Here is a 24,083-nt window from a genome sequence, read left to right on the forward strand (position 1 = left end):
AGGACAAGTTTCCTGTCTCAGGATGGGGGCAGTTCCCCCACATTGTCACTCTGGCACCTTCTCCTGGGGGACAACCCTTCGCTCCTGGGGGACAACCCTTCGCTCCTGGGGCTGGAGCGTTCTCCCCAAGAGCCGCACAAATGCCTCCCATCCCCTAGGAGCTCTGTGGCCGAGGGAAAAAAAAAGGCTGGATACACCTGAGTAACTGAAGCTGGCTCCTCAAAATGGAACCAGAGAGGCTGAGTCTGGGCACGCTGCCAAGGGCACCGCTTCAGGAAACGCGCTCCAGGTAAGCCCGTGACCCTGACCTCTGTGATGTCAGGCAACAAGCCACCACCTCAAAGCCTCAGTTTCCTGCCTCACCGTAAAAACTGAGGCCACTTCCCAGTGTCCGGAAGGGTCTCCACAACGTGTCCCCTCCTCTGCTGCCTGATCCCAGCCTGGCACTAGACAGCTAACAGACATAGCTGGCCACTCGGACAGCTTAGTGGCCACAGTCCGGCCGGCACCTGGGAACTGAGGTTGTGAAAGGGTGTTCAACCAGAATCAGTGATGCAGCTACTAACTCTAAAGGGAATCGAGAAGCTGGCCACGGGGACTTCCCCTGTGGTCCAGTGGTTAAGACTCCTCGCTTCCAGGGCAGGGGGCATGGGTTCGATCCCTGGTCATGGAACTAAGATCTCACATGCTGCAAGACACAGCCAGTGTTAATATATAATAATATTATATTATATATTTTATTATGTATAAATATTTTATTTATATATTTATATTATGTTATTTATAAATAACATATAATATATAATTATATATTAAAATATTATATAATATTATTTATTATTAAATACTTCTAAAAAAAGTTGACCATGAGTGAGTTACTGATTAACTGAAATCACAATGGAACTGATTTTGGCAAGGAGGGGAACTGAGAAATTCAACATATTCCACTTAGAGGCCACCCGGCCATGGGGAACCAACCCCAGGGCTCCCAGCTTCAAGCTCAACACCCAGCTGGCCAGCTCTGCCCTGAGCCCAAGGCAGGGCCCATGTGACTAGCCCCTCACCTGGCTCTCAGCACACAGTTCCAAGTCTGCCCTCCTCCCCCGCCCCTGGCCAAAATCTCCGTCTTGGTGGCCTGCCCAGGGCGGTTCAAGGACCGCTGCCAAGCCTCCGCAAGGCGGAGCGTGACCAGCGTGACCAGCCTCTGCGAGCAACCCTCCCAAATCTGACACCTCAGTCCCAGATCCCAGCTGCCTGGATCTGGACATGCGTTTACCCATGCAGACACACCCAGCACACAGGGCAGCGCCAGCTCACTGAAAACCCAGGGGAAGGGGCACCACAGGACCCCAGCACCTGTGAGCTAAAATAATCTGCTGAATAATCAGAGAACTTTAGGCCTCACTGAGCTCCACTTGCATCCCACACCCAGCTCGTTTATTAAAGCACTTCATATGCTGAAGAGTGACAGTCATCGATCTGTGCAATTAGATGAATGGATCAGAATCTGCTTCTTTCAGGAAAAGGCAAAAAAAAAAAAAAAAATCAGCAATCTGAAACCAAAGCCCAGTTTTAAAAAAGATGGGTTTTAGGATGAAGCTTATAAACATAGATGACTATGCATGTTAATATTTTCAGTGCTTGACACAGTTAAGTTGAAATAAAATGTTATGGGTCGAACAACAACAAAAAAATCTGCTGAGTGACTGGAGGGTGAGGGAGACAAACACGTTTCCTCCTGAAAACAGAAAGTCAACCTCAGTGAATACCGTATAGGAGATGGTTTAAATAAATAAATTGTGAAAATGGGCACAGTGAGGGAGGGGGCTTGCCCCAGGCCCAACCCACCAAGGAAGTGGCTTTCTCTAGAGTGGCCATTTATGGAATTCTCAGCTTCCCATGTAGCTCAGTGGTAAAGAATCCACCCGCCAATGTGGGAGATGCAGGTTTGATCCCAGGGCCGGGAAGATCCCCTAGAGAAGGAAATGGTAACCCATTCCGGTATTCTTGTCTGGGAAATCGCGTGGACAGAGCCTGTCTGTTGGGCTACCGTCCGTGGGGCCACAAAGAGTCGGACATAATTGAGCACACGCACACGCATGTCCCAATAACCGTGGGCCTGAGGATGATTTCGAAGGCTGCAGAGAGATGGAGAAGCAGGCGAAACGAGTGGGCATGTCTGTCTGAGCTCAGGATATCCAGGCATCCACTCTTGGATGTTCTTTCTGAAATGGACAGAGGATGAGAGCACATTCGCTGGTGACAGTAACGAAGTTAGTGTGGACCAAACGGAAGGACCAGCGGGCCGCACATGTGCACTCTGAGAAAAGAGAAGAACGACCCTGGCATGTGGTGGGTCGCCACAGTGGCTGCCCAGCACCAGTAACCCACTGCTGGCCCCTGGGACCACATGGAATCCCTCCCCAGGTCAGGCAGGGAGACTGAACTTAGGGTCACACAGACAACTAGACTCTTTTGAGAGGAAAGGCCCCGGGGTGTTCACAAGCCCCCAGATCAGGTCTATCTGCTTCATTAGGGGTGTTCACAAGCCCCCAGATCACATCTATCTGCTTCATTAGAACTGTTGAGAATCAAGGGCAAGAGAAACCCAGCATTCTGTCCATCCTGCAGCCTTTCGAAGACTATAGTTGTTCAGGAATGTTCCAAGAGCTATCATTACTCAAAGACAGAAGGGCTGGCCACTAGCTATGTATTTCACAGACTGTATCTCACTTCATCCCTCACAATAGCCCCACAAGATAAGCAGGATCACCTCCTCCACTTGATAGATGAGGAAACTGAGACGTGGGAAGGTTGAGCAACATTCCCAAGGCCACAGAGCTAGGAAGTGACAGAACCAGGTATCACTGAGTCACTCTGCAGGACAACAGAAATAACACAACGCTGTAAATTAACTATACTCCAATACAACTTTTTTAAAAAGAAAGTGTTCCCTGGTGGCACAGTGGATACGAATCCACCTGCCAATGCAGGGGGGGCAGGTTTGATCCCTGGTCAGGGAATAAAGATCCCACATGACACAATTAAGACCCAGGACAACCAAATAAATTTTTAAAAAATAATTTAGAAAAAGAGAGAGAGAGAGTCACCAAGATTCCCTTCCTAGATATTCTGATCCCCCAGGTCTGAGAGAAAAGCCCAGGAAGGAATGGGAAAAGAATCTTCCAGGGCTAAGTTCAATAAGTGAAGTGAAGTGAAGTCGCTCAGTCGTGTCCGACTCTTTGCGAATCCATGGACTGTAGCCTACTGGGCTCCTCTGTCCATGGAATTTTCCAGACAAGAGTACTGGAGTGGGTTGCCATTTCCTTCTCCAAAGTTCAATAAACGATAGCCTTAAAAAAAGGCACCAAGCTCTGGGTGGTGATGAGACGAGACTACAGGGGAAACTTCGCTCAAGGAGGGGAACAGCTGACAGTAAAGCTGAACACTGACAAGGGCAGTGTAATACATTTAAGGGGGGAGGGGAAACAGAAATCATGGACGAGCTCTGACATAGGGACCTCTGTGTAGACTGGACTGTCATCCTACCGGGATCACAAAGTCAAAAAAAAAATCGTTTTGTCCAGCACCAATGCAAACGGACTAAACCAAAAGGAAACACGCTACCCACCACCACCTATAAACTTAAGAGACTCATCCATCCTGGGGACACAGGTGGCTGCCCATGGAGAAAGAACCTGTGAAACCCCACGACAGTCAGCTCAATGGGCTGTCACGGGGAGGGCACACTCAAAGGAAAGATTAAGGCCAGTGAGCCCTGGGAGGGTCTAGCAAGCGAGAGAGATAAAATAGGGTCCCAACATTGACTGACGCGGGTTGACACCCTCAAAGAAGGCGATATAAATTGCCTTCCTGGGTTTGGACAACTGTGTGAGTGCAATCAGCGGGGGTCCCTGGATTCAGAACCAGAACTGGTTTCTAACCTCTGTGTAAGAAATCTGAAGGTGAATGCATCTAGGATGATTAAGGCTGCAACAGGACCTTGCCCTCACCAGCTGGGTGACCAGCAGCACCAGCATGCTCCGTTCAAAAGGGACAGAGCCAAGCCCTTCCTCGCCATACACCCTCCTAAAGGCATGGGTTTGGCCTGACGATGACTTTTCCTGTCTTCCAGGAGTTCTCAGAGATCTAGAGATGATGGGAGGGGTAAACACAGAGAGACACACTCCATCCTTCTCCAAGCACAATGGAACTGCTGACAAGAGTAATACAGACAGTGTTCGAGGTTTGGTTTTGTTTTTTTTAAGAACACAAAAATGCTTCCACAGGCCTGACCCTTGGCTTGCGTGTTGAAGCCACACTTTGTATTCTAAAGATGGACAGAGAACTATCACAGATGGGTTGAAGGTCTCCAGCTAGGGAGTGAACTAGGTTAGAATTTACCATCTAGGGGCCACCACGGCTGCTCATCCATCCAGTGACTCTTCTCCAACACACAGGTCAAAGTCCTCGGGGAACTAGACCCAACTGACTATGGGGTTCAATGGACTCTCTCCAACACCCAGCCTCCCAGCCAAACTGCATACTCGCACACCCTGGGGCCTGCCCCATTCTCAGAAAACAACTGCTTTGTGTCTGAGCCCACCTGAAGAAGTTCTGGCCTACATCAAGCCTAAGCTCAGAACTGACCCTGTAATGGGTCTTTATTATTTTTTTAAATTAAAGTATCAGGACTTCCCTGGTGGTCCAGTGGCTGAGACTCCGCATTCCCAATGCAGGGGGCGCGGGTTCCATCGCTGGTCAGGGAACTAGATGCCATGTGCCTCAACTAAAGAGTCCACTTGCCACAACTGAAACTCAGCACAGCCAAATAAATAAATATAAAAAAATTAAAATTAAAGTACCCTGTTACCCAGCAAATCCCCTTTCTCACTATCTATCCTTGGTCACATGCATGACAAGCACGCATGTCTGGCCATGTTTACTGTAACAGCATTTGTATCAGTAGGGGATTTGGAAATAACTTCAATGGCCATCAATTAGGCTAAATTAAACAACTGTTTGTGTGTGTGCTAAGTCGCTTCAGTCATGTCCAACTCTTTGCAACCCCACAGACTGTAGCCCATCAGGCTCCTCTGTCCATGGGATTCTCCAGGCCAGAATACTGGAGTGGGTGGCCATTCCCTTCTCCAGGGGATCTTCTCCACCCAGGGATCAAACCCACATCTCTTATGTCTTCTCCATTGGCAGGCAGGTTCTTTACCGCCAGCGCCACCTGGGAAGCCCACAAACAATGGTTTAGCCTTCTGGTTCTAAGCAAGGTTATGCAGGAGGTAAAATCAGTAAGACCTATCCGCAGTGGCAGAAAGCCTTCACCAAGATGGAAGGGGGGTGGGGAGAGCACAATACTACTTGCCACGCACTTTTTTTTTTAGTTCTACAGGTATAAATGCAAGTATGTTAAGCATCTGAGAACACCAACAAACTTGTAACAGTGGTTAACCTCTGGGGAAGGACTGGGATTACAAGTGGTTGTTAAGGAAGATTTGGGTTTGCTCTGAAAGGTTTGCGTTTTTTTTTTTTTCCCTACAGAGAATGTGTTCATGTACTACTTCTGTAATGAAAATTGCATTTCACCATGTGATTTTTTTTTTTAAAAAAAAGAAACCGACCTTGTTCCGTACATTTCAGTCCGATGTTTGGGGGCAATTTCTAACTGAATCTGCCATACAATTCCCTAGGAGGCTGAAAGCAGAGTGGTGCAAAGCAGTGGGCTTTGCAACACAGATCTTACTTTAAGTATTAGAATCCCAGCTCTGTGACTCTGTGGATGGTTCAGTTTATACGCCAGTTCAGGGAAGAGGCAAGAAAAAAAGAGAAAGGCATGTCAGAGGGCTTCTGGGTAACATAAAGGGATGTCCTAGGAAAGATTTCAGTTGTGCAAGCTGAGCATTCCAGCTGTCCAACATCACACACACACACACACACACACACACACACACACACACACACAGACTCGCCCATAATGGCAGCTCTCACCCAACCACACATAATCCACACCAGGGCCCCTAGCCAACCAGCTGTGCTTCAGACCCTTCCATCTGGGAATCAGGATTTTTAACATCAATTCCGATCCCGTGGGTTCATGAGAAGGAAGAAGCTGACCACCACATCAGACAAGCTCTAAAATGTCATTTACTCCTGAGGGCCACCTAATCACACAAAACACTGATCTTTTAAACACACACACATACTCTCCACCTCTTCAAAACGCCACATGAAAAGCCCATAGAAACACAAAAGTCTATTATTAAAGTCCTAGGGTCACCAAAACCAGCCTGGCTAGAGTCTTAGAAATCAGAGTTGTGGTCCTTCTGGTTGCGGTGAGGATTCACTCAAAAAGGTCACAGGGAACGCTTCGGAGGTGATAGAAAGGTTCTGTCTCGGGATGCATTTGTCAAAACTGATCAAACGGCACAGTTCAGATCTGAGCATTCCACTGTATGCAAATTACACCTCAATTTAAAAAGAAAACTACCCCAGCAGCCTTTCTCCCTGGCTGCAGCAGAACTTTGAGCTGTCCTATGAGATATCTGAAATCTCTGTTGTGCTATGTAAAGTGCACAAGTACCATGGCGACAGTCACCATAAAAATAGATAACAAGATTAAAATGGATAGAGGACACAGGAATTTAAGAACGGCACACCAGGAGCAATTCGTGTTCGGCTGAAGAAGAAAAATAGAGGACAGGGAGGTTTTCATTCCACCACCACCACCAACTCCCCCGCCCCCTTGCACTTTGAAAAACAGCCACCCAGTGTGGTTGTTTTTACTAAAAGAGTTTTATGGCTTCCTAATACTCAAAGGACAAAAACGGCTGAGAGCTGTTATTTCTTATCGTGTTTTTGCCTTAAAAAAAAAAAAAATCTGATAGCCTAAGTTTTTCCCATACTCACTGTTATGTGGCCCAGGGAACTGATTCCGAGCAACTCAACAAGCACAGTCGATGTGCCATATACTGTGTGAGACCCAAATGATGCTGGGATAAAGGCGGCCTGAGCCCTTCATCATCAAATGCACAAAGATTTCCCACTTTAGTTCTCAATTACAGAGTTCTGTCTGTACTTTTTACATACATCTAAAACTGACGCCTCCTAGGTAAGCACCCCGAAACTGCTTCACATGAAGAAAGCACTTCCGTGCTTCCCTGGCAGCTCAAAGGTAAAGCGTTTGCCTGCCAATGCAGGGGACACAGGTTCAATCCCCGGTCCAGGGGGATTCCACACGCCTGGGAGCAACTAAGCCCGTGCCCCACAACTACAGAGCTTGTGCTCTAGAGCCCGGGAGCCGCAGCTGCTGAAGCCCCTGAACCACAGAGCCCGTGCTCAGCAACAAAAGAAGCCACTGTGGTGAGAAGCCCGCGGACCTCGACCGGAGAGCGCGCCTGCTCGTCTCGACGAGGGAAAAGCCTGCACAGCCACAGAGACCCAGTCCAGCCAAAAAATAAAATTAAATTTAAAAACACCAAAAAACCACTCTCTTGCCTAATACTGATTCTTTCAAATGCCAAAAAGCCGGCATGAATGGCCTGGTGACATAAATCTTGCGTTCTTCTCCAAAAGATGAGATAAACCTCTATTCTCCTTGTGGAATTTCTGAGAAACATTTGCTATGTGAGTTAGCCCTGACAGTGCTCCCAACAAAAGAAGGAATCCAAAAATATCAGCAAGAAAATCTAAAATGTTTAACCAGAGTGGATTCTAAATAAACCACATAGTTTAGTAAAATTTAGGCAAAATTAAACTTCCACATGGAAGCAACAAATAAAAATGTGAAAACAAAGACATTTTTATTCAAATCACAAATTTACTGTCCAATATAAAATAACATTAACATATGCATCTCTGGAAAATCCCACCCAAAAGTTTATCTGTTCCTTGTCGTCACTGTCACTAAATCCACAGAGCAGCCACAAGGTTCAGACTCATCCCTGGTGTCAGGATGGCATTTAATGTGCGGAGGGCCTCCCAGGTGACTCAGATGGTAAAGAATCAGCCTGCAATGCAGGTGACTTGGGCTCAAGGTTTGATCTCTGGGTCCAGAAGATCCCCAGGAGAAGGAAATGGCAACCCACTCCAGTATTCTTCCTTGGCGAATTCCCATGGACAGAAGAGCCTGGAAGGCTACAGTCCATGGGGTCACAAAGAGTCGGATACGACTGAGCGACTGAGCTCAATAACAACAATAACCTGGTAATATAAATCTGCCTGGAAAACACGAGGAAGGAGGTAGCCAAGGACACTCTCAGGTCCTCCACAGCCAAGCAGAGGCCCTCAGGAGTCAATTAAAGGCCCCCAGCTTGATTCATTCATTATACTGAACACAACTGCCCAATAAACACGTTAGTCTTCCATATGCCAACCTGCTTTATTATTATTTGCCATCTCCACTCCACCTCTGTCTTCTTGCTTTTCCTAAAGACAAAATTCAATTTTCAGCAGTCCTGGCCACAAACTGACTCCTGAGCCACCACTGAATAGTTCTCTTCCTCCTTTCTAAAATGAGCCCAGCAGATTTCTTGAAAATGTTGGGACCCACTTATTAACATTTCCTAAAAAGCCTACAATGATGATGTTGACCCTAGTACTGTACAATTAGAGGTATATCCCATATTTCACATTATCTTTCAGCTTTGACAAGTCACACAATAACCTAAGAATTGGAAAGGACTTTGGAAGCCAGCCTAATTCTTGTTCTCTTCTACAGCACCCTTAATCCACAGCATTCGGCCCACATTGAATACCTCCAATGATAGGGAGCTCACTACTCCATGGGAAGACATTTCCACTGTTGGTCAGACCTGCCAGCTGGAAAATTCCTTTCCCGGGACTCCTCTGGTGGCCCAGCGGCTAAGACTCCACACTCCCAGTTCAGGGGTTTCATCCCTGGTCAGGGAACTAGATCCCACATCCCTAAGAGTTCAAATGTCGGAACTAAAGATCCCTCATGGCAACAAAGGCCAAAGATCCTGTGTGCCACAACTGAGGTCTGGCACAGCTAAATTAAAAAAATCAAATTTTTTAAAAAATTCCTTTTCTGACAGAACTGAAATCTGGTCTCCCAGTCTTTATGGTTTAAAGGAACCTTAGGGCTCATCACCTTCAGTGTAATCATTCAACAGGTAAGGAATCATGTAAAGCAATCATTCTACAGAGGAAGAATCTGAAGCCGGAGAGGAGAAAGTAATCGTTCCGTCCATTGGTCATATTCTAACACCAGGAGCAGAGATGAAAAAGTCAATTACCATGAAAAGATCGGAAAGTACTACTGGGTGCCCACGCCCCTGAGTATGCGCCTGTCAATCCTAATCCCACAGCATCCCAGGCTCCTTCCTGTGGGTGAAGCCTTCTTTGTGCTTCTTTAAAATCATAGCCCGACAGTGGTCCAAATGTCACAAGACCAGCAGAGGTCACTAAAACCAGATCCTGGGATTGGACTGATGAATTTCTGATCCGGCTACGAACGGGATTTGAATTCTAAAATAGGGCTCGCCCAGTAGCTCAGATGGTAAAGAATCTGCCTGCCAAGGCAGGAGACCAGGGTTCGACTCCTGGGTGGGGAAGATCCCCTGGAGAAGGGAATGGCTAGCCACTCCAGTATTCTTGCCTGGAGAATCCCATGGACAGAGGAGCCTTGTGGGCTACAGTCCATGGGTCTCGAAGAGTCAGATGTGACTGAGCAACTAACACTAACTTCTAAAAAAACCTTATGTCACTCAGGGCTCCCATTAAACTTGTGAACAACAGAACAATCTCCAACTTTTTCCCACATGATCTGTCCCATCCTTGGCACCTGGAGGACCACTGGGGCTACGCTGTGCTTGTCTGTTTGACTGTTGGTCTCCCGCTTTCAATCAGATCATCAAATTCAGGTCAGAGACTGAGCCTTCGTTTGTGTCTCCAGTCAGTGCTTGACACATAGCAGGTAAATAACTCAAGATTAGTCACTGAATGAATCATCTGCCTTTACCCCATCCTGTCCCCGAATGATGAAATGTTTTTTAAAAATACACGTGTTCAGGAGAGTGAAGAGACAAACCACAGGCTGGGAGAAAATATTTGCAAAAGACACAACTGATAAAGGACTATTATCCGTAATATACAAAGAACCCTTAAAACTCAACAGTAAGAAAGCAAACAACTCAATTTTAAAAAGCGAGCCAGAAACCTTAACAGATACCTCACCAAAGACATAGAGGCAACCAAAAAAGCTGTGATCTTTTTGAAAAGATGTGATCACAAGTCATTAGGGAAATGCAAATTAAAATGATACCACTACCCACCGACGAGAGTGGCCAAAATCCAGATAACTGACAACGCCAAATGCTGGTGAGGATACAGAGCAACAGGAACTCTCATTTATTGCTGGTGGGAATGCAAAGCAGTGCAGCCACTTTGGAAAAGTTGGGTGGTTTCTTCCAAAACTAAACACGCTCTTACCATATTATTCAGCAGTTGCATTCCTTGGTATTTATCCAAAGGAGCTGAAAAATTACATCCACATAAAAACCTGCACACAGATGTTTACAGCAGCTTCATTCATAATGACTGCCCATACTTGGAAGCAACCAAGGTGAACGGATAAATACACTGTGCTACACCCAGATAATGGGATATTATTCAGGGCTAAAAAGAAATGCTGGAAAGAATTATACTACCAAGCCAGGAAAGGACACGGAGGAAGATTAGATGCGTATTATCGAGTGACACAAGCCAGTCTGAAAAGACAACACACTGTACAATTCCGATGATATAACATTCTAGAAAAAGCAAAACTGTGCAGCCAGTAAAAATAACAGGGGCTACCTGGGGTTAGTGAGAAGGACGGATAAATAGGCAGAGCACAGAGGATTTTAGGGCAGTGAAAATACTCTATAGGATACTGTAACAGTGGATACATTTGTCCAAAATCAGAATATCCTAATATAAACTATGGATCTGGGGTGATTAGTAATGGTCAGCGTAGGTTCATCAGTTACAACAAATGTACCATCTGGTAGGGGATGTTGATGGCTGGAGAGGCTGTGCATGTGAGGGGCAGGAAGTATGTGGGAAATTTCTGTATCTTCCTCTCAATTTTGCTGTGAATATAAAACTGCTCGAGAAAACAAAGTATTTTTTAAAAAATATATGGTAGTGTTTTTCCCACTGTGACATACATACACCCTATAAAAAATATAAATAGCTAACTTAAAACATTAAAAAAAGTCACTCAACTCATCTATCTAGAAGTAACCAATATTAATATTTTGGTATTAGAATTATTGGAATATTTCCTTCCAGTCATTTTCTATGCACTTTTTTAAGATTTGAAATCATAGGGGCTTCCTGGTGGCTCAGTGGCAAAGAATCTGCCTGCCAATGCATGAAACACAGGTTCGATCCCTGATCCAGGAGGATCCCACATGCCTTGTAGCAACTAAACCCGTGTGCCACAACTATTGAGCTTACGTTCTGCACCTGCTGAAGCCTGCATACCCTTAGAGCCCGTGCTACACAACACGAGAAGCCGCCACAATGAGAAGGCCACACAACACAACTGCAGAGGAGACCCCGCTCGTCGCAGTGAGAGAAAAGCCCTCAAGTAGCAACGAAGACCCAGCACACCCAGAATAAACAAAACTATTTTCAAAAACTTAAAAAGATTTGAAATCATACTGTAGATGCTCCCTAACTTTTCGCAGAAACATCTGTCCATGTTATTTTAAAATATTCCTAACCATGATTTTTAATGGCATAATATTCCATTATGAAGACACATCCATCAGAATCACTTATGGATTACTTCCTGCCCAGTCACTCTATTGGATATTTACGTTGTTTCCAATTTTTCATTACAGTTTAAGAAAAAAAAACAACTCTAAATAATCTCTGTGTACAAAGCATCATGTACACTTGCGATGTGGTCTCCAGGAGGGGGATTATCTTACTAGAATGTATAAGCATTACAATTCAAATTTTAAAAACTAAATCAGGGTCTACATTTATCACTTCTGGAATTTCTTTTTAAAATTTGAGCCCTCATTCTGTATATCTCTGAATCTTGGGTTATCTACTAACTAAGCAATTCCTCCCACTTCTACACTGTCAACAATGCTGACAAATATACCTTCTGTATCTTCACCCACAATGATGGAAAAAAAATGTTGAACAGCTCAACACCAAGAATAGAACCCTATGGCACTCATTTTTAGACCCCTTTCCAGGCTGACTCAGTGCCACTAACAGTTTTTGCATACAACTGTCAAATTAAATTAATACCACCACCCAGCCCACATTCCACCACTTATTTAATATGGACCATCCTACCTAAAGAAACTGATAAACACTTTACTAAAGCCAAAGTGTACCATAGCTAACGCATGGCTTCTCTGATGTAGTAACCAAACCGTTATATAAAACAGGAAATGGGGGACTTCCCGGGTGGTCCAGTGGTTAAGAATCCGCCTTCTGACGCAGGGAATTCGGGTTCCAGCCCTGCTCGGGGAGCTAAGACCCCACATGCCGTAAGTGGAGAAGCCCTCCACTGCAGCTACGGAGCCCACAGGCGTTCTGGAGCCCACACAAATGCAATGAAAGACTCCGTGTTGCAACTGAGATCTAACGTGGCCAGTAAATAAATAAAATGCAGATATAAAGTGAAAGAGGGACACTGGACACTTATTTTTAAAAAAGCAGGAAATGGGTTTTAATTTGATATGATTCGGCTGACTTCTGGTTATCCTTGCATCCTATGATCACATATTTTTAAGCAATTTGGCAAAAAGTACTTCAGTTTCAACTTTTTTTTTTTTTTTTACAAAGACTATATTTTAGGGGCTTCCCTGGTGGCTCAGCGGTAAAGAATCCACCTGCTAAGGCAGGAAACACGGGTTCAATCCCTGGGTGTGGAAGATCCTACATAGGGCGGAGCAGCTAAGCCCATGCTCCGCAGCTACTGAGCCTGCGCTCTGGAGCCTGGGAGCCTTGACTGCTGAGACCACACGCAGCAACTACTGAAGCCCACTCGTCCTATGGCCCTCGCTCCCCAGCCAGAGAAGCCACCACAATGAGGAGCCTGAGCACCACGGCTACAGAGTAGCTCCCACTCGCTCAAACTAGAGGAAAGCCCAGCAACAAAGACTCAATACAGCCCCAATAAATAAATAACTTAAAAAAAAAAAAAACTGTATTTTAAAATAGTCAGGCTGCACATCTGTAAAAAGCAGAGTGGTTCTTGTTCAGTGCCTGTCACCTGTAGCTTCCCCCGGGGAAGGACTATCAATCACGGGTGGTTATGGACCCCCTAGTTTTCTAGGAGTCATTTGCACTCATACCTGGTCTTGAACCAATTATGACATGGTCATTACGTATTCTGGACTATCAGTCTCTGGATCCCGGAAGCCCACCTCCGAGACCACCCTAGGAAGGATCTAAGAGAAGAAATGAGACCGTCTCCTTGCCATTCCTGTATTATTCACGCACAGAACCAAAGCTCCTGAGGACCTAATGTCAAACGGCACTTGGCAGTTGTGACTCACATCTCACCAAATTATTACCTCAACATGGTTCCCAGAAAGTACGTGCCAGGAGTCACCATCTAACCAGGCCAGCCAGAAGTGGAAAGCGGGAGGACTAAGAGATCCTAGGGGTCACTAGAAACCAGCCTCACCAGAGAATACAGTCCAGGGCCATCTCTGATTAGTACCATTCCAATCATCAGGAAAGTATTTCACAGTGCCAGCCAGCAGCAACTCAGAAAAGACTACTGACAAGCCTCCAACAAGTCATCTGCACACAAAGCTCTCAAATTCAGTGTCACACTCCTACCGGAATCCTCCGACAGCAATCCCAAATTCCCTCCTTAGCCTCTGAGTCTCGGAAACTCAGGTCACAAACCCAAAGGCCTGCAGAGCTGAGCAGGAAACTGGTATCAACTGGATTAAAGCAGCGGAGAGCAGGGGAACCTGAATATCTGTCGACCCACCCCCCAGGGTGGTGCTGTCTCCCATCTCCAGGGGGCAGCCACCACTCAGTTGCACAGGCCGGCCTGATCTGACTTTTTATGAGAGTTCCAACTTCAGAGGTTTTTCTGGACTGCTCCTGATTTTTGAAAACCTCTGTGTGGCAGAAAACCTCCCAGGGACAACCCCAGTCTGCAAACTGAACACATTCTTCAGGCCTCCTGTTTACAACCCCTCCACTACCCTTTGATCCTAACCAACCTTTCCAGTCTGACTGCTCCCTCCTCTCTCACAAGGACCTCTTCTGCACACTGTGTACACCCCTAACCCCTGGCCGTGGGCCCCCACCTGTGCAGCATCATAGTGATAAACCCCCCACCTGTGAGGCACCATGAGCTACCACAAAGGAATCACCCCAGACTTCCTTCCCTATTTCAGAAGTTTTTTCCAAGTCACACAAGCATAGCTCCTTCCCTTGTACCCTGTGGCTACTTATTTTTCATCTTGGCATTTCATCACCTTGCCTTGCTCCTTAATCACAGGCGGACCTTATCTCTCATGGAGTCTGTAAACGTTCAGTCCCTTCCTCATGCTTCCTTCCACCTTCAGCACTAATCAGGGGCGCTCTGCACAGAAGCAGTTTACTCAATACTTCTTCGATGTGAAAATGCTCTTTCACTGTTTTCCTAACTGTGGGTTATGATCCATTATGGGCTCGTTAAGTTGACTTGGTGGAAGACAATAAACATTTGTAAATGAAAAATAATGGAATAGAAAATAAAAGTGTCAGGATTGAGATTGACATGTACACCCTGTGCTGTGCGGTGCTGAGTCCCGTCCGACTCTCTGAGACCCCATGGACTGTAACCCGCCAGGCTCCACTGTCCACAGGATTTCCCAGGCAAGAATACTGGAGTGGGTTGCCATTTCCTCCTCCAGGGAATCTTCCTGAGCCAGGGATCAAACTCGTGTTTCCTCTGTCTCCTGCGTTGTAGGTGGATTCTTTAGCCACTGAGCCATCAGGAACTAACAAGGAGCTACCGTATAGCACAGGCACCTCTACGCAACACTGTAATGATCTATATGGGAAAAGGATCTAAAACAGAGTGGATGTATGTACATGAATAACTGATTCACTCTGCTGTACACCTGAAACACAACACTGTAAATCAACTACACTCCAATAAAAATTCATTAACTAAAAATATCAGAGGAGATTGCACCAAGCAAAAGAGGTAGTACTCATGAACTTAAATTAGGTTTTCACATACATGATTGGGTGTACTAGTTCATAGTGTAAATTTTATTTCTTAATGTAGGTCATGGTTGAAACAGTGTAGAAAACATTGTTCCGTAATCAGTAGATTAGTTCCACCAGGGCTCCATGCAACCTTTTTTTTTTTGACAGTCATATATTCCCTAAAAAGAAAAAAAAAAAAATCTGATGGCCACCTCTCCCCATATGAGCCTGTCTGCCCTGCTAATTCATTGATCCTGCATCCAGAGGAAGAGGGAGACTAAGTAGCTGCAATGACATTGCCACTCATTCTGCAACTCTGTGCAATCATATCCTTCAAATTCACCAGCCCTGGGATGTTGCAAGTTGAGGCTTGGGGAATTTGTTCAGTAAATCACCCTTGCTCAGCCTTGCAAAAGGAAAGCAGAATTCAGAGCTCAGGAGAAGCACCCTCTGCAGACAGACAGGCAAGTGGCTGGCTTCCTGGGACCTGGCTAGGGCTCCGGTTAGGAGGAACCTGGCCCTGGAAAAGGCACTATCCCAAATTTGGGCCCCAAATTTCCTCCTTCCTCTTTTAGATCGTCTGGCTGTCCCCTCGTCTTGTTGCTTCCCCCATGCTCACCTGCAGTGAGACACCAGGACTAGACAAGATCTCTGTGGAGAGCAAAACTCAGCATGTTTCAAAGTCCAGCAATTTATGTGCTTAGTGAATTCCATTCCAGTTCCTGCCATTCTCCAATCCCTCCCTCCCAATTAGAAGAAAAAGTGTCCCATATTCCTTGGAGCCTCAATTCCTCCGAGCTGCTTTGCTCACTTCAGGTTCAGGACCAGGTGATGTCATCTGGATGGCAAGACAGAACAAAGCCTTCCAACTCACACCCCAGATCCCCTCACCAACAACCTCTACTGCACCCCCTATGACCAAGAAGACACTCATCAGAGTGCCTTCCATCCCCCGGCTCCGGCAGCCTTTCCCACCCTATACACCCTGGTTTCCCACCAATCTCAGGGCTGCAGTTGCTAGCAGGACACCTATGTTTCAACTTCTTAGCAAACAAATGAAACTTCTCTGCAGAGTATCAATTACTTCTCTCCAAAATACACATTTCCGATTTCTAGAGTTACCAAGCACAGCAGCTCCAAGGCCCTGGCGTGTAATCAATTTCCACAAAGAATTAATTTGCATTCATCTCCTCCTTCACCCTGCCCCTGTCAATAGACTATTTAAACCGTAATGCTTCTAAAACTCATCCACTTTTGCATTTCCAGTTATCCCAGTCCAAATCCTGGGCATTCCACAACTGTAACAGCCTACTGATTTGTCTCATAACATAACTTTTCAAAGGGCTTCCCTGGTGGCTCAGCAGCAGAGAATCCGCCTGCCAATGCAGGAGACTCGGGTCAACACCGGTTTGATCCCTGGGTCAGGAAGGTCCCCTGGAGGAGGAAATGGCAACCTATTCCAGTATTCTAGCCTGGAAAATCTCATGGACCGAGGAGCCTGGAGGGCTACAGTCCACAGGATCACCAAGAGTCAGGCTAAACAACATTACTTTTCAAAATCTTTCCAAAGACCCTCTTGTGACATCAGTCTGGCTCAGAAACCTTGACGGTCTCCCCAGTACACACAGAGTAAAATGCAATCCCTCAGCCTGGCCTTCTAGGATGTTCACAACCTCAATCATCGTCCTTCCCCATCTTTACTCCTACTGCTCAAGAAACATCCCCTGGTCTGACCAAGGACATCTCCTGTCTCTCAGGAAAAGTCATGTCCGTTTGCACCTTGTGGCCCACCTCAAGGGTCTCTGGGAAAACAGTTCTGTGATTCCTACCCTATTCCTTCTCTGAACTCCACCAGCACCTATTCTACACTTTGCAGCTTGACAGGTAATGGTGCCCTAACTTGAGGCCTTAGTTCCCATGCTCAAGTCTTTCTGTCTCTCCCCTGAGATGATAAACCCTGGAGGAAATCATCTCCTGTATCTCTTACATCCTCCTCATTGAATAGCTGTCTGAACCTCTTCTCCTCCCATATGCAACCCCTTTCTGACTTCTCATACCTGTTACTTCTTCCTCCCCTACCTCTGGCCTTTGCCAGAGTTATTTTCCATGCGCATAACTGATTTCATAACTTAGGACTCCAAGTCCAGTCCCCAGCTCTGACCTTGCCTTTGACAGTCCCCCTGCCCCGTAGCATTTAGTCACTCAGGCAGTCAGAGTACATTAATTTGAACTTGAGCTCTCAAATCACTTCCACCTTTCCTTGGGTGCGCTCTTCTGGACAGCCTGGCATGGTGCTGAGAAGGCCTGCAGTCCCCCAAAGGTACCTGTGGAATTGAACTTAATTGCTGTTTTCTGGTGTTTCCAGAGTCCTGAGACCCGGACTCTCTGTTTACACAAAACCTTAGGAGGATGTCAAAAAGGCCTTGGATACCTGTTGATCACTCACTTGCAGGCAAAGTGCACCATACGGGGTGTAAAGAAGGGGTCGGTGGCCTGCAGGTAACTCCTGCACCTGGCTGCCTGACATCTGGAGAACGCTCGCCTGCGGGACGCTCTCCAAAGTCACCGGGCATTGGCCAAGGCCGCCTGAAACCAAGAGGCAACGGAGCCCCCTGGTCCCCTGGCAGGTGGGCGTCTTTAGATTTCTGAGTCCGTCCTAAAGTGAAGGCGCCGAGCCCCGAACTCCCAGGCAGGGAAGAAAACGCTGCCTTGGAAATTGTTTGCACATGACAAACTCCCCGTCCAGGCCCCCACAAGCCCACAGTGCCTGCGCCCGGGGCTGCCGGCGAGGAGAGACAGGGTGAAGGCGCGCAGAAGGAAGTAGGGGGGTGGACAGAAGGGCAGAAGTGGACCGGGAGGGTGGGGGCCAGCCCCCGAGGTGGAGGGTGTGTCGCGCCGCGCGTCCCGGAGCCCGGCACTCGCCCGCCCGGCCGCTCGGCGGAGCGGGCAGGAACGCGCGGGGCGCCGGAACGACTGGGCCGGCCGCCCAGCCGGAAAGGGTCAGGGAGGGGGCAGGTCACCCTCCGGCGGAGAGGCGACTCCGGACCGGCGCTCAAAGTTGGGGAGGGGATTCCTTGGCGAGCGTGATAAACAAGGCAGCTCACGGGAGGGAGGGAGGGCGCGCAGCCACCCCCCTCCCGGCCGGCGCGGCCACTGCCGCAGCGGCCCCCGTGCCCCGACCGGCCGCGGCCCCGGCGGCGCCCGCCTCCCGGCCCTCCGGCCCGGCCCCCGCGGGCGAGCAGAGCGTGGGAAGTTCCCGGGCCGCCCCCCCAGTCCCCGGGCTGCAGCGCCGCGAGGTCCTCGCGCAGCTCACCTCGCCCCGCCACGAGTGGCGGCACGGGCCGGGCAGCTCCCCCTCGGACAGCTCGGCTCGGTTCGCGGCTGCGGCTGCCGCGGCCCCCGCCCGCCCGGCGCGGCCCACCGCCCCGCTCCGCTGCGGCCGCCCGCCCGCCGAGGCTCCGTTCGCGCCCACCTGGCCGGCCTGCCCTCCCTCTCCGGGACACTGCGCTCACGTACGCGGCCGCGGCCACAACCCGGCCCGGATTCCCAGCCCGGGAAGGGAGCGGAGGCGCGCGCCAGCCAGCGAGCGCGGGGGCCAGGCTGGAGACACACCCCCTAGCCGCCCTCCCCGCGCGCGCACCCCGCCCCCGGCGCCGCGCGCGCCCGCCGCCCGCGCGCCTCTCGCCGGCCGCAAGCGCCCGCGGCCCGCGCCCCCACACCCACGCCGCGCGCCCGGCGTGCACACCCCCGCCGCCAGTAGACCGTGGGTGCTCAATAAGTGCCCAGCGACTCCTCGCGCACATGCGCCCTTGAACCTGACCGAGTGGTGACGCCCCCGCCTCCCCCCCACCCAAATCCGACCCGGCGGCTGCAGCCCCGAACCAAACTTGAGTGTTTGCCTGTTTTCACTTGAACCGCCAACCGAGCCAAAGTTTCTCGCTGTTGTTTTTCCAGGCCGGGCTCTGGGACCGGCTTCACCGAGACAGGCCGAGCTTGCCCCAGGGCGGGAAAGGCCGCCATCAGGCTCCGGGCGCCACCGACGGACGCTGGGCGGGGGCAATGGAGACCCAGGCCGCGCAGCCCGGCCCGCCGCGCGAGAACGAAAGGCCGGAGGGAGTGAAGATTGCAGCCAACCTTTCCATCTTCCTTTGCTTTAACGTTTTCTTCTCCATTTTATGACATTTTACTCGAGCTCACTCGTTTGTAGTTGTAAAGTGAGGCGTTATTTACTGTTTCTGGAATTAACAGGAGAGAAAGTTAACTATTAGCTTTCAGCCCTTATGTAAACAATACCAGTTGCTTTTGGCACCGTTAGGCTCTGGCTTTTGTATAATTTGTAACGAGGAGAACTGAAGCTGTTCCATTGTGTTGCTCTGTGTTTTTCAGAGATAAGACCAAGAGCCACAACGGTAGTGAAGGGCCCTAAGTGCCTGTATGCATGGGCATATAGATTCATAGTCAAATAAATTTAAAGGGGGTGGGTGGGCAAAAAAAAAAAAAAAAAAATTTAAAGGGTAGAAGAAACCAATCCCCTCCCCCAAAAAGTGTTAAAATATTTTTGGACTTACTTATTGAGTTTGCAGTCAGTTCACCTTCAACTTGAAGTGTACTGTTTTTCTTGCAGTGAGACGGTGGGGAGTGTGCAGGAAAGGACTAGAGGCTTTGCAATCAGACGGGCCTGGTTTGCGATCCTGATTTTATTGTCGAACTAGTTTTATGCTTTTCAGCAGGTTCTTTTCTCTATCTGAACCTCAGTTTCTTTATCTGTAAGATGAAATAAAAAACATGGCTACAGTGCCTAGCTCACACCAAAGAAACACTAAATATTCTTTCCCTTCCCTCATGGTCCACCATTTGTTAACATAAGAAAAATCTCCTTTAAAAAACTCCAAAGTCCCTAAAGGATATCAGTGCTCAACTAGGGGTGACTTTTGCCCCCAACAGACATTTTGGCAATGTCTGGAAGTATTTTTGATTGTCACAACTGGGAGTAGTGGTGCTCCCAGCATCTAAACAGGTATAGGGCAATGGTGCTGCTAAATATCCTGCAAGGCACAGGACGGCCCCACACCACAAAGAATTACCTGGTCTGAATTGTCAATAGTGACACTGTTGAAAGATCCTGCTATAGGCTAATTCAGCCATCAAACAAAGACTGGTTCCCCCTTTTCCTTCTTATCCTCAAGGAAACATTCTTGTTTTGCATTCAAAAGAACAGAAAGCAAAGCATTTGGGGGATCACAGCAATGATATGAATATGCAAAACCTCCCCTTAATGGGAAAATGCAGATTTGAATTTTACTTTTTATTATTAAAGGAATATTCTACTTCATTAACAACCGATGTGTGCACCCTTATTATTAAGGTATCTTGTGATGTATTATGTATTACTACAGTTCACGAATGTACTTCCCAGGTGGCACCTGTGGTAAAGAACCCGCCTACTAATGTAGGAGACTCAGGTTCGATTCCTGGGTCGGGAAGATACCCTGGAGGAGGGCATGGCAACCAACTCTAGTATTCTTGCCTGGAGAATCCCTTGGATAGAGGAGCCTGGCGGGCTACAGTTCATAGGGTCACACAGAGTTGGACACGAAGCGACTTAGCACACACACACAGTTCATGAATAGCTTTCGGTTCTGTTTCCCTTTCTCTTCAGACCATAGGTGCTTACTGGCTTCTGCAGATTCACCTCTCTGCCAAGTCCCTCACCGATCCTGACATTTATAATATAGTCCCTGCCTCCAAGGGACATCCAGTGTAGTTGGAAGTAAATGAATGCACTTGCAATAATTAATGAAAAATACAAGATAGCATATAATTAAGCTTTAATTGCAGCACCCAGACCAAGGGAGTGAGGAAACTGAGTCCAGCAACACCAGGTGCTACCTGGCTGAGGTGTTCTGCCAATGTTTGTTGAATGAACTGAAATAGTGAACACCTTTGACACCAGATAGGACTCCAGGTAAATTCTATTCCAGTCTTTTAAAACTGCTAGCCTTTATAAAGGGATGTCGGTGCCTGGCTGTGAGGTTTATTTTTCTTAAAACATCCAGTTCAAACTTGTAACCCAACCTATATATTTCTGAAAATGATTGAACTTGAATAAAACAGAAACAATCATTCATTTGACAGCCATGTCAGTGCCTGCTGTGTGCAGTGTGAGCCACCGGTCTCTAAATTTGCATAGAACCCAGAGCTTGTTCTGTTTGAGACAGGCCATCCAAAGGCATGTGCTCTCTTACTGCATATACTGAATGAATATCCCCTTTGACTGCAGGTATGTACTTGTCAGTATGCATTCCAGAGTTCTGCACATTAATACAGACTCTGAACTTTCCCTCACAAACATCCATTCCCAAACACATACCCAGCACTCAGTCTCCTGGCCCAGTCCTGAACACACCCCATAGCATACCAGACACAAAGCAGGATGTGCTTAGAAAGATTATAACTGGTTGGTTTCCAATCTTGGCTCCCTCCCCTAACCCCTAACCACCAGTGGTACCCCCAAAGTAGAGCTTACCCTCCCTGGAGGCTGTCGCATCCGAGAGCTGCCCATCACCTTGCTTTCTCCCATAGCCTGACCTCCTATTAAAATGTAGGCACCCGGGGACATCCCTGGAGGTCCAGTGGTTCAGAGCCCACCTGCCGATACAGGGGACACGGTTTGATTCCTTGAACCTGGTCTGGGACGTTTCCACATGCCTTGGGGCAACTAAGCCCAAGCACCACAACTACTGAACTCTGGTCTAGGCCTGTACTCTACATCAGAAGCCCCCACAATGAGAAGCCCAAGCACCGCAGCTGGAGAGCAGTCCCACTCACCACCACTAGAGAAAAGCCACTCACGGCAACAAAGACCCAGTGCAGTCAAAACTAAACAAACACAACAAGCAAACCTTAAAAAAAAAAAGTCATCTGGTACCTCCTCCCCTTCAAAGTCATTAGCTTCTCAGAGCTGTTAGAACTGTGCCTGTGCTCAATCACGTCCTACTCTTTGTGACCCCATCGACTGTAGCCCTCCAGGCTCCTCTGCCCATGGGATTTCCCAGTCAAGAATACTGGAGTGGGTTGCCATTTCCTCCTCTAGGGGATCTTTCTGACCCAGGGATCAAACCCAAGTCTCTTGTATTGACAAGTGGATTCTTTACCACTCCTTAAGCTGAGGTTCAGCAAAGCAGACTCAGGACTTGTCTCTTATTTCTCATATTATATGGACACATTCATAGGAGATTTTCAAGGTGAATCTGAAATTGCCACTGTCTCCCATCACCTGATGACTGTTTCCAGGCTTGCCTCCCTCCAGTCCATGCTTTTATACCAGCCTCTTTCCTCTGCTCCAGACTCCTCAAAGGCTTCCTGTAGCTTTTATAATAAAGTCCCAGCATTGCTCATTAAGATCCTTCCTGGTGGGGCTCTTAATTAGTTCTCCAGCCACCAGTTGCCTCTCTCTGCCTCCACCCCCTTCGCTCTGCACTGTATACATACTAAACTGAACTTCTGTCCTCTGCCTGAACAGACTTTCTCGTTGCTTGACCCAAGCTGTTTTCTCCGCCTCGAATACTCTCCATCCGTCTCTCTCATCTCTTTATCTTACTATTCCTGCCCGTTCTTCAGGAGTCAGCTTAGACAGCACTTTCTCTGGCCTCCCCAAGGCTGGATTACCTGCCTGTCCTTTAACTCCAGTAGCACCTCTACTCACCCCACCTTACCGTCAACACTGCATCATTCCAAAATCTCCATCCCTTTGTCCTAATCTCCCACAAGTCTGAACATTCTAGGGACTTCTCTGGCAGTGGCTAAAATTCCATGTTCCCAATGCAGGGAGCCTGAGTTTGATCCCTGGTCAGGGAACTAGATCCCACATGCCACGACTTAGAGTTTGCATGCTGCAACAAAGATTGACGGTTCCATGTACCGTAACTAAGACCCAGGACAGCCAAATAAATTAAAATATATATTTTAAAGTACTGAACATTCTATGCAGACAAGGAGTGTGTCTTGTCTCCATGCCACACCCAGCATTTAGCAGAGTACCTGGCATGAGGTGGGCACCTGATAAACACTGGTGAATAATGAGTTGCTTGTTGAACTTTGGGGAGTGACTAGAGCTTTTCCATCCATAGTCCAGGCAATTACTAGTTGGAAGCACGCCTCAGATGCCCAGAAGACGTCAGGGCTGGTGAAGACTTTCTAATCATTTATTAATATTTGGAACAGGATGCAGCCTATGGAATGAACTCAGTTTTGGGGTTCCACCAGAGCCTCATTTGATACTGAACCTGGCTTCTTGAATACCAGTGATCTACTTGACACCTCCACTTGGATGTCAGATAGTATCTCAAAGGTCCATGTCCAAAGTCAGACTTCTAATTTCACTCCCAATTGGTTTCTCCCCATTCCAGTAAGTGGCAATTCCATCCTTCTAGTTGCTCAGGAAACAAGGAGACAAGCAAAACCTTGGAGGCCTTTCTTTAATCCTTAACTCCTTTTATTTTCTTATACTCCACATCAAACCCACCAGAAAATCACTGAAATATATCCAGAATCAATTACATTTCTCCATTTCCAGCCCTCTTTCCCTAGCTGGACCGCCATCTCCCTGAGCTGGATTTCCAAAACAGACTCCTATCCACATTGGCAGGCAGATTCCCAACCACTGGATCACCAGGGAAGTCCTCTCCTTGCTTTTTACGTTGCCTCTCTACACTCTACTCAGCACCACAGCAACCAAAGTGATCCTTTTAAAACCTAAGTCATATTACTATTCTGCTCAGAACCTCCAACTGCTTCCCACTTACCTCACTACAAGGTCTCCAGTCAACTCTCTGGCCCCAAAACCTAGCACACTTCCCTGGCTCTCCCAATGCCAGCCA

The 24,083-nt window shown here is 47.8% G+C and overlaps 1 protein-coding gene across 3 annotated transcripts in view; it reads right to left on the reverse strand.

Annotated features, from left to right (window-relative positions):
• The window catches only part of ZNF395 (zinc finger protein 395), a 48,140-nt gene extending 28,720 nt beyond the window's left edge, over positions 1-19,420 (reverse strand). The window contains exon 1 of one of the 3 annotated variants that reach the window (XM_027964603.2): positions 19,339-19,420. In XM_027964603.2, the coding sequence (XP_027820404.1) occupies positions 19,339-19,376 (38 nt within the window). In that variant the 5' untranslated portion in view covers positions 19,377-19,420. Of the gene's footprint in view, positions 1-18,517; positions 18,709-19,338 lie in introns of those variants that run through there. The other 2 variants (XM_042243527.2, XM_027964604.2) reach the window with 2 other exon arrangements.
• Between the last annotated feature and the right edge of the window lie 4,663 nt (positions 19,421-24,083).

This window comes from Ovis aries, chromosome 2 (genome assembly GCF_016772045.2).
Source record: "Ovis aries strain OAR_USU_Benz2616 breed Rambouillet chromosome 2, ARS-UI_Ramb_v3.0, whole genome shotgun sequence".
Taxonomy (NCBI): Eukaryota; Metazoa; Chordata; class Mammalia; order Artiodactyla; family Bovidae; genus Ovis; species Ovis aries.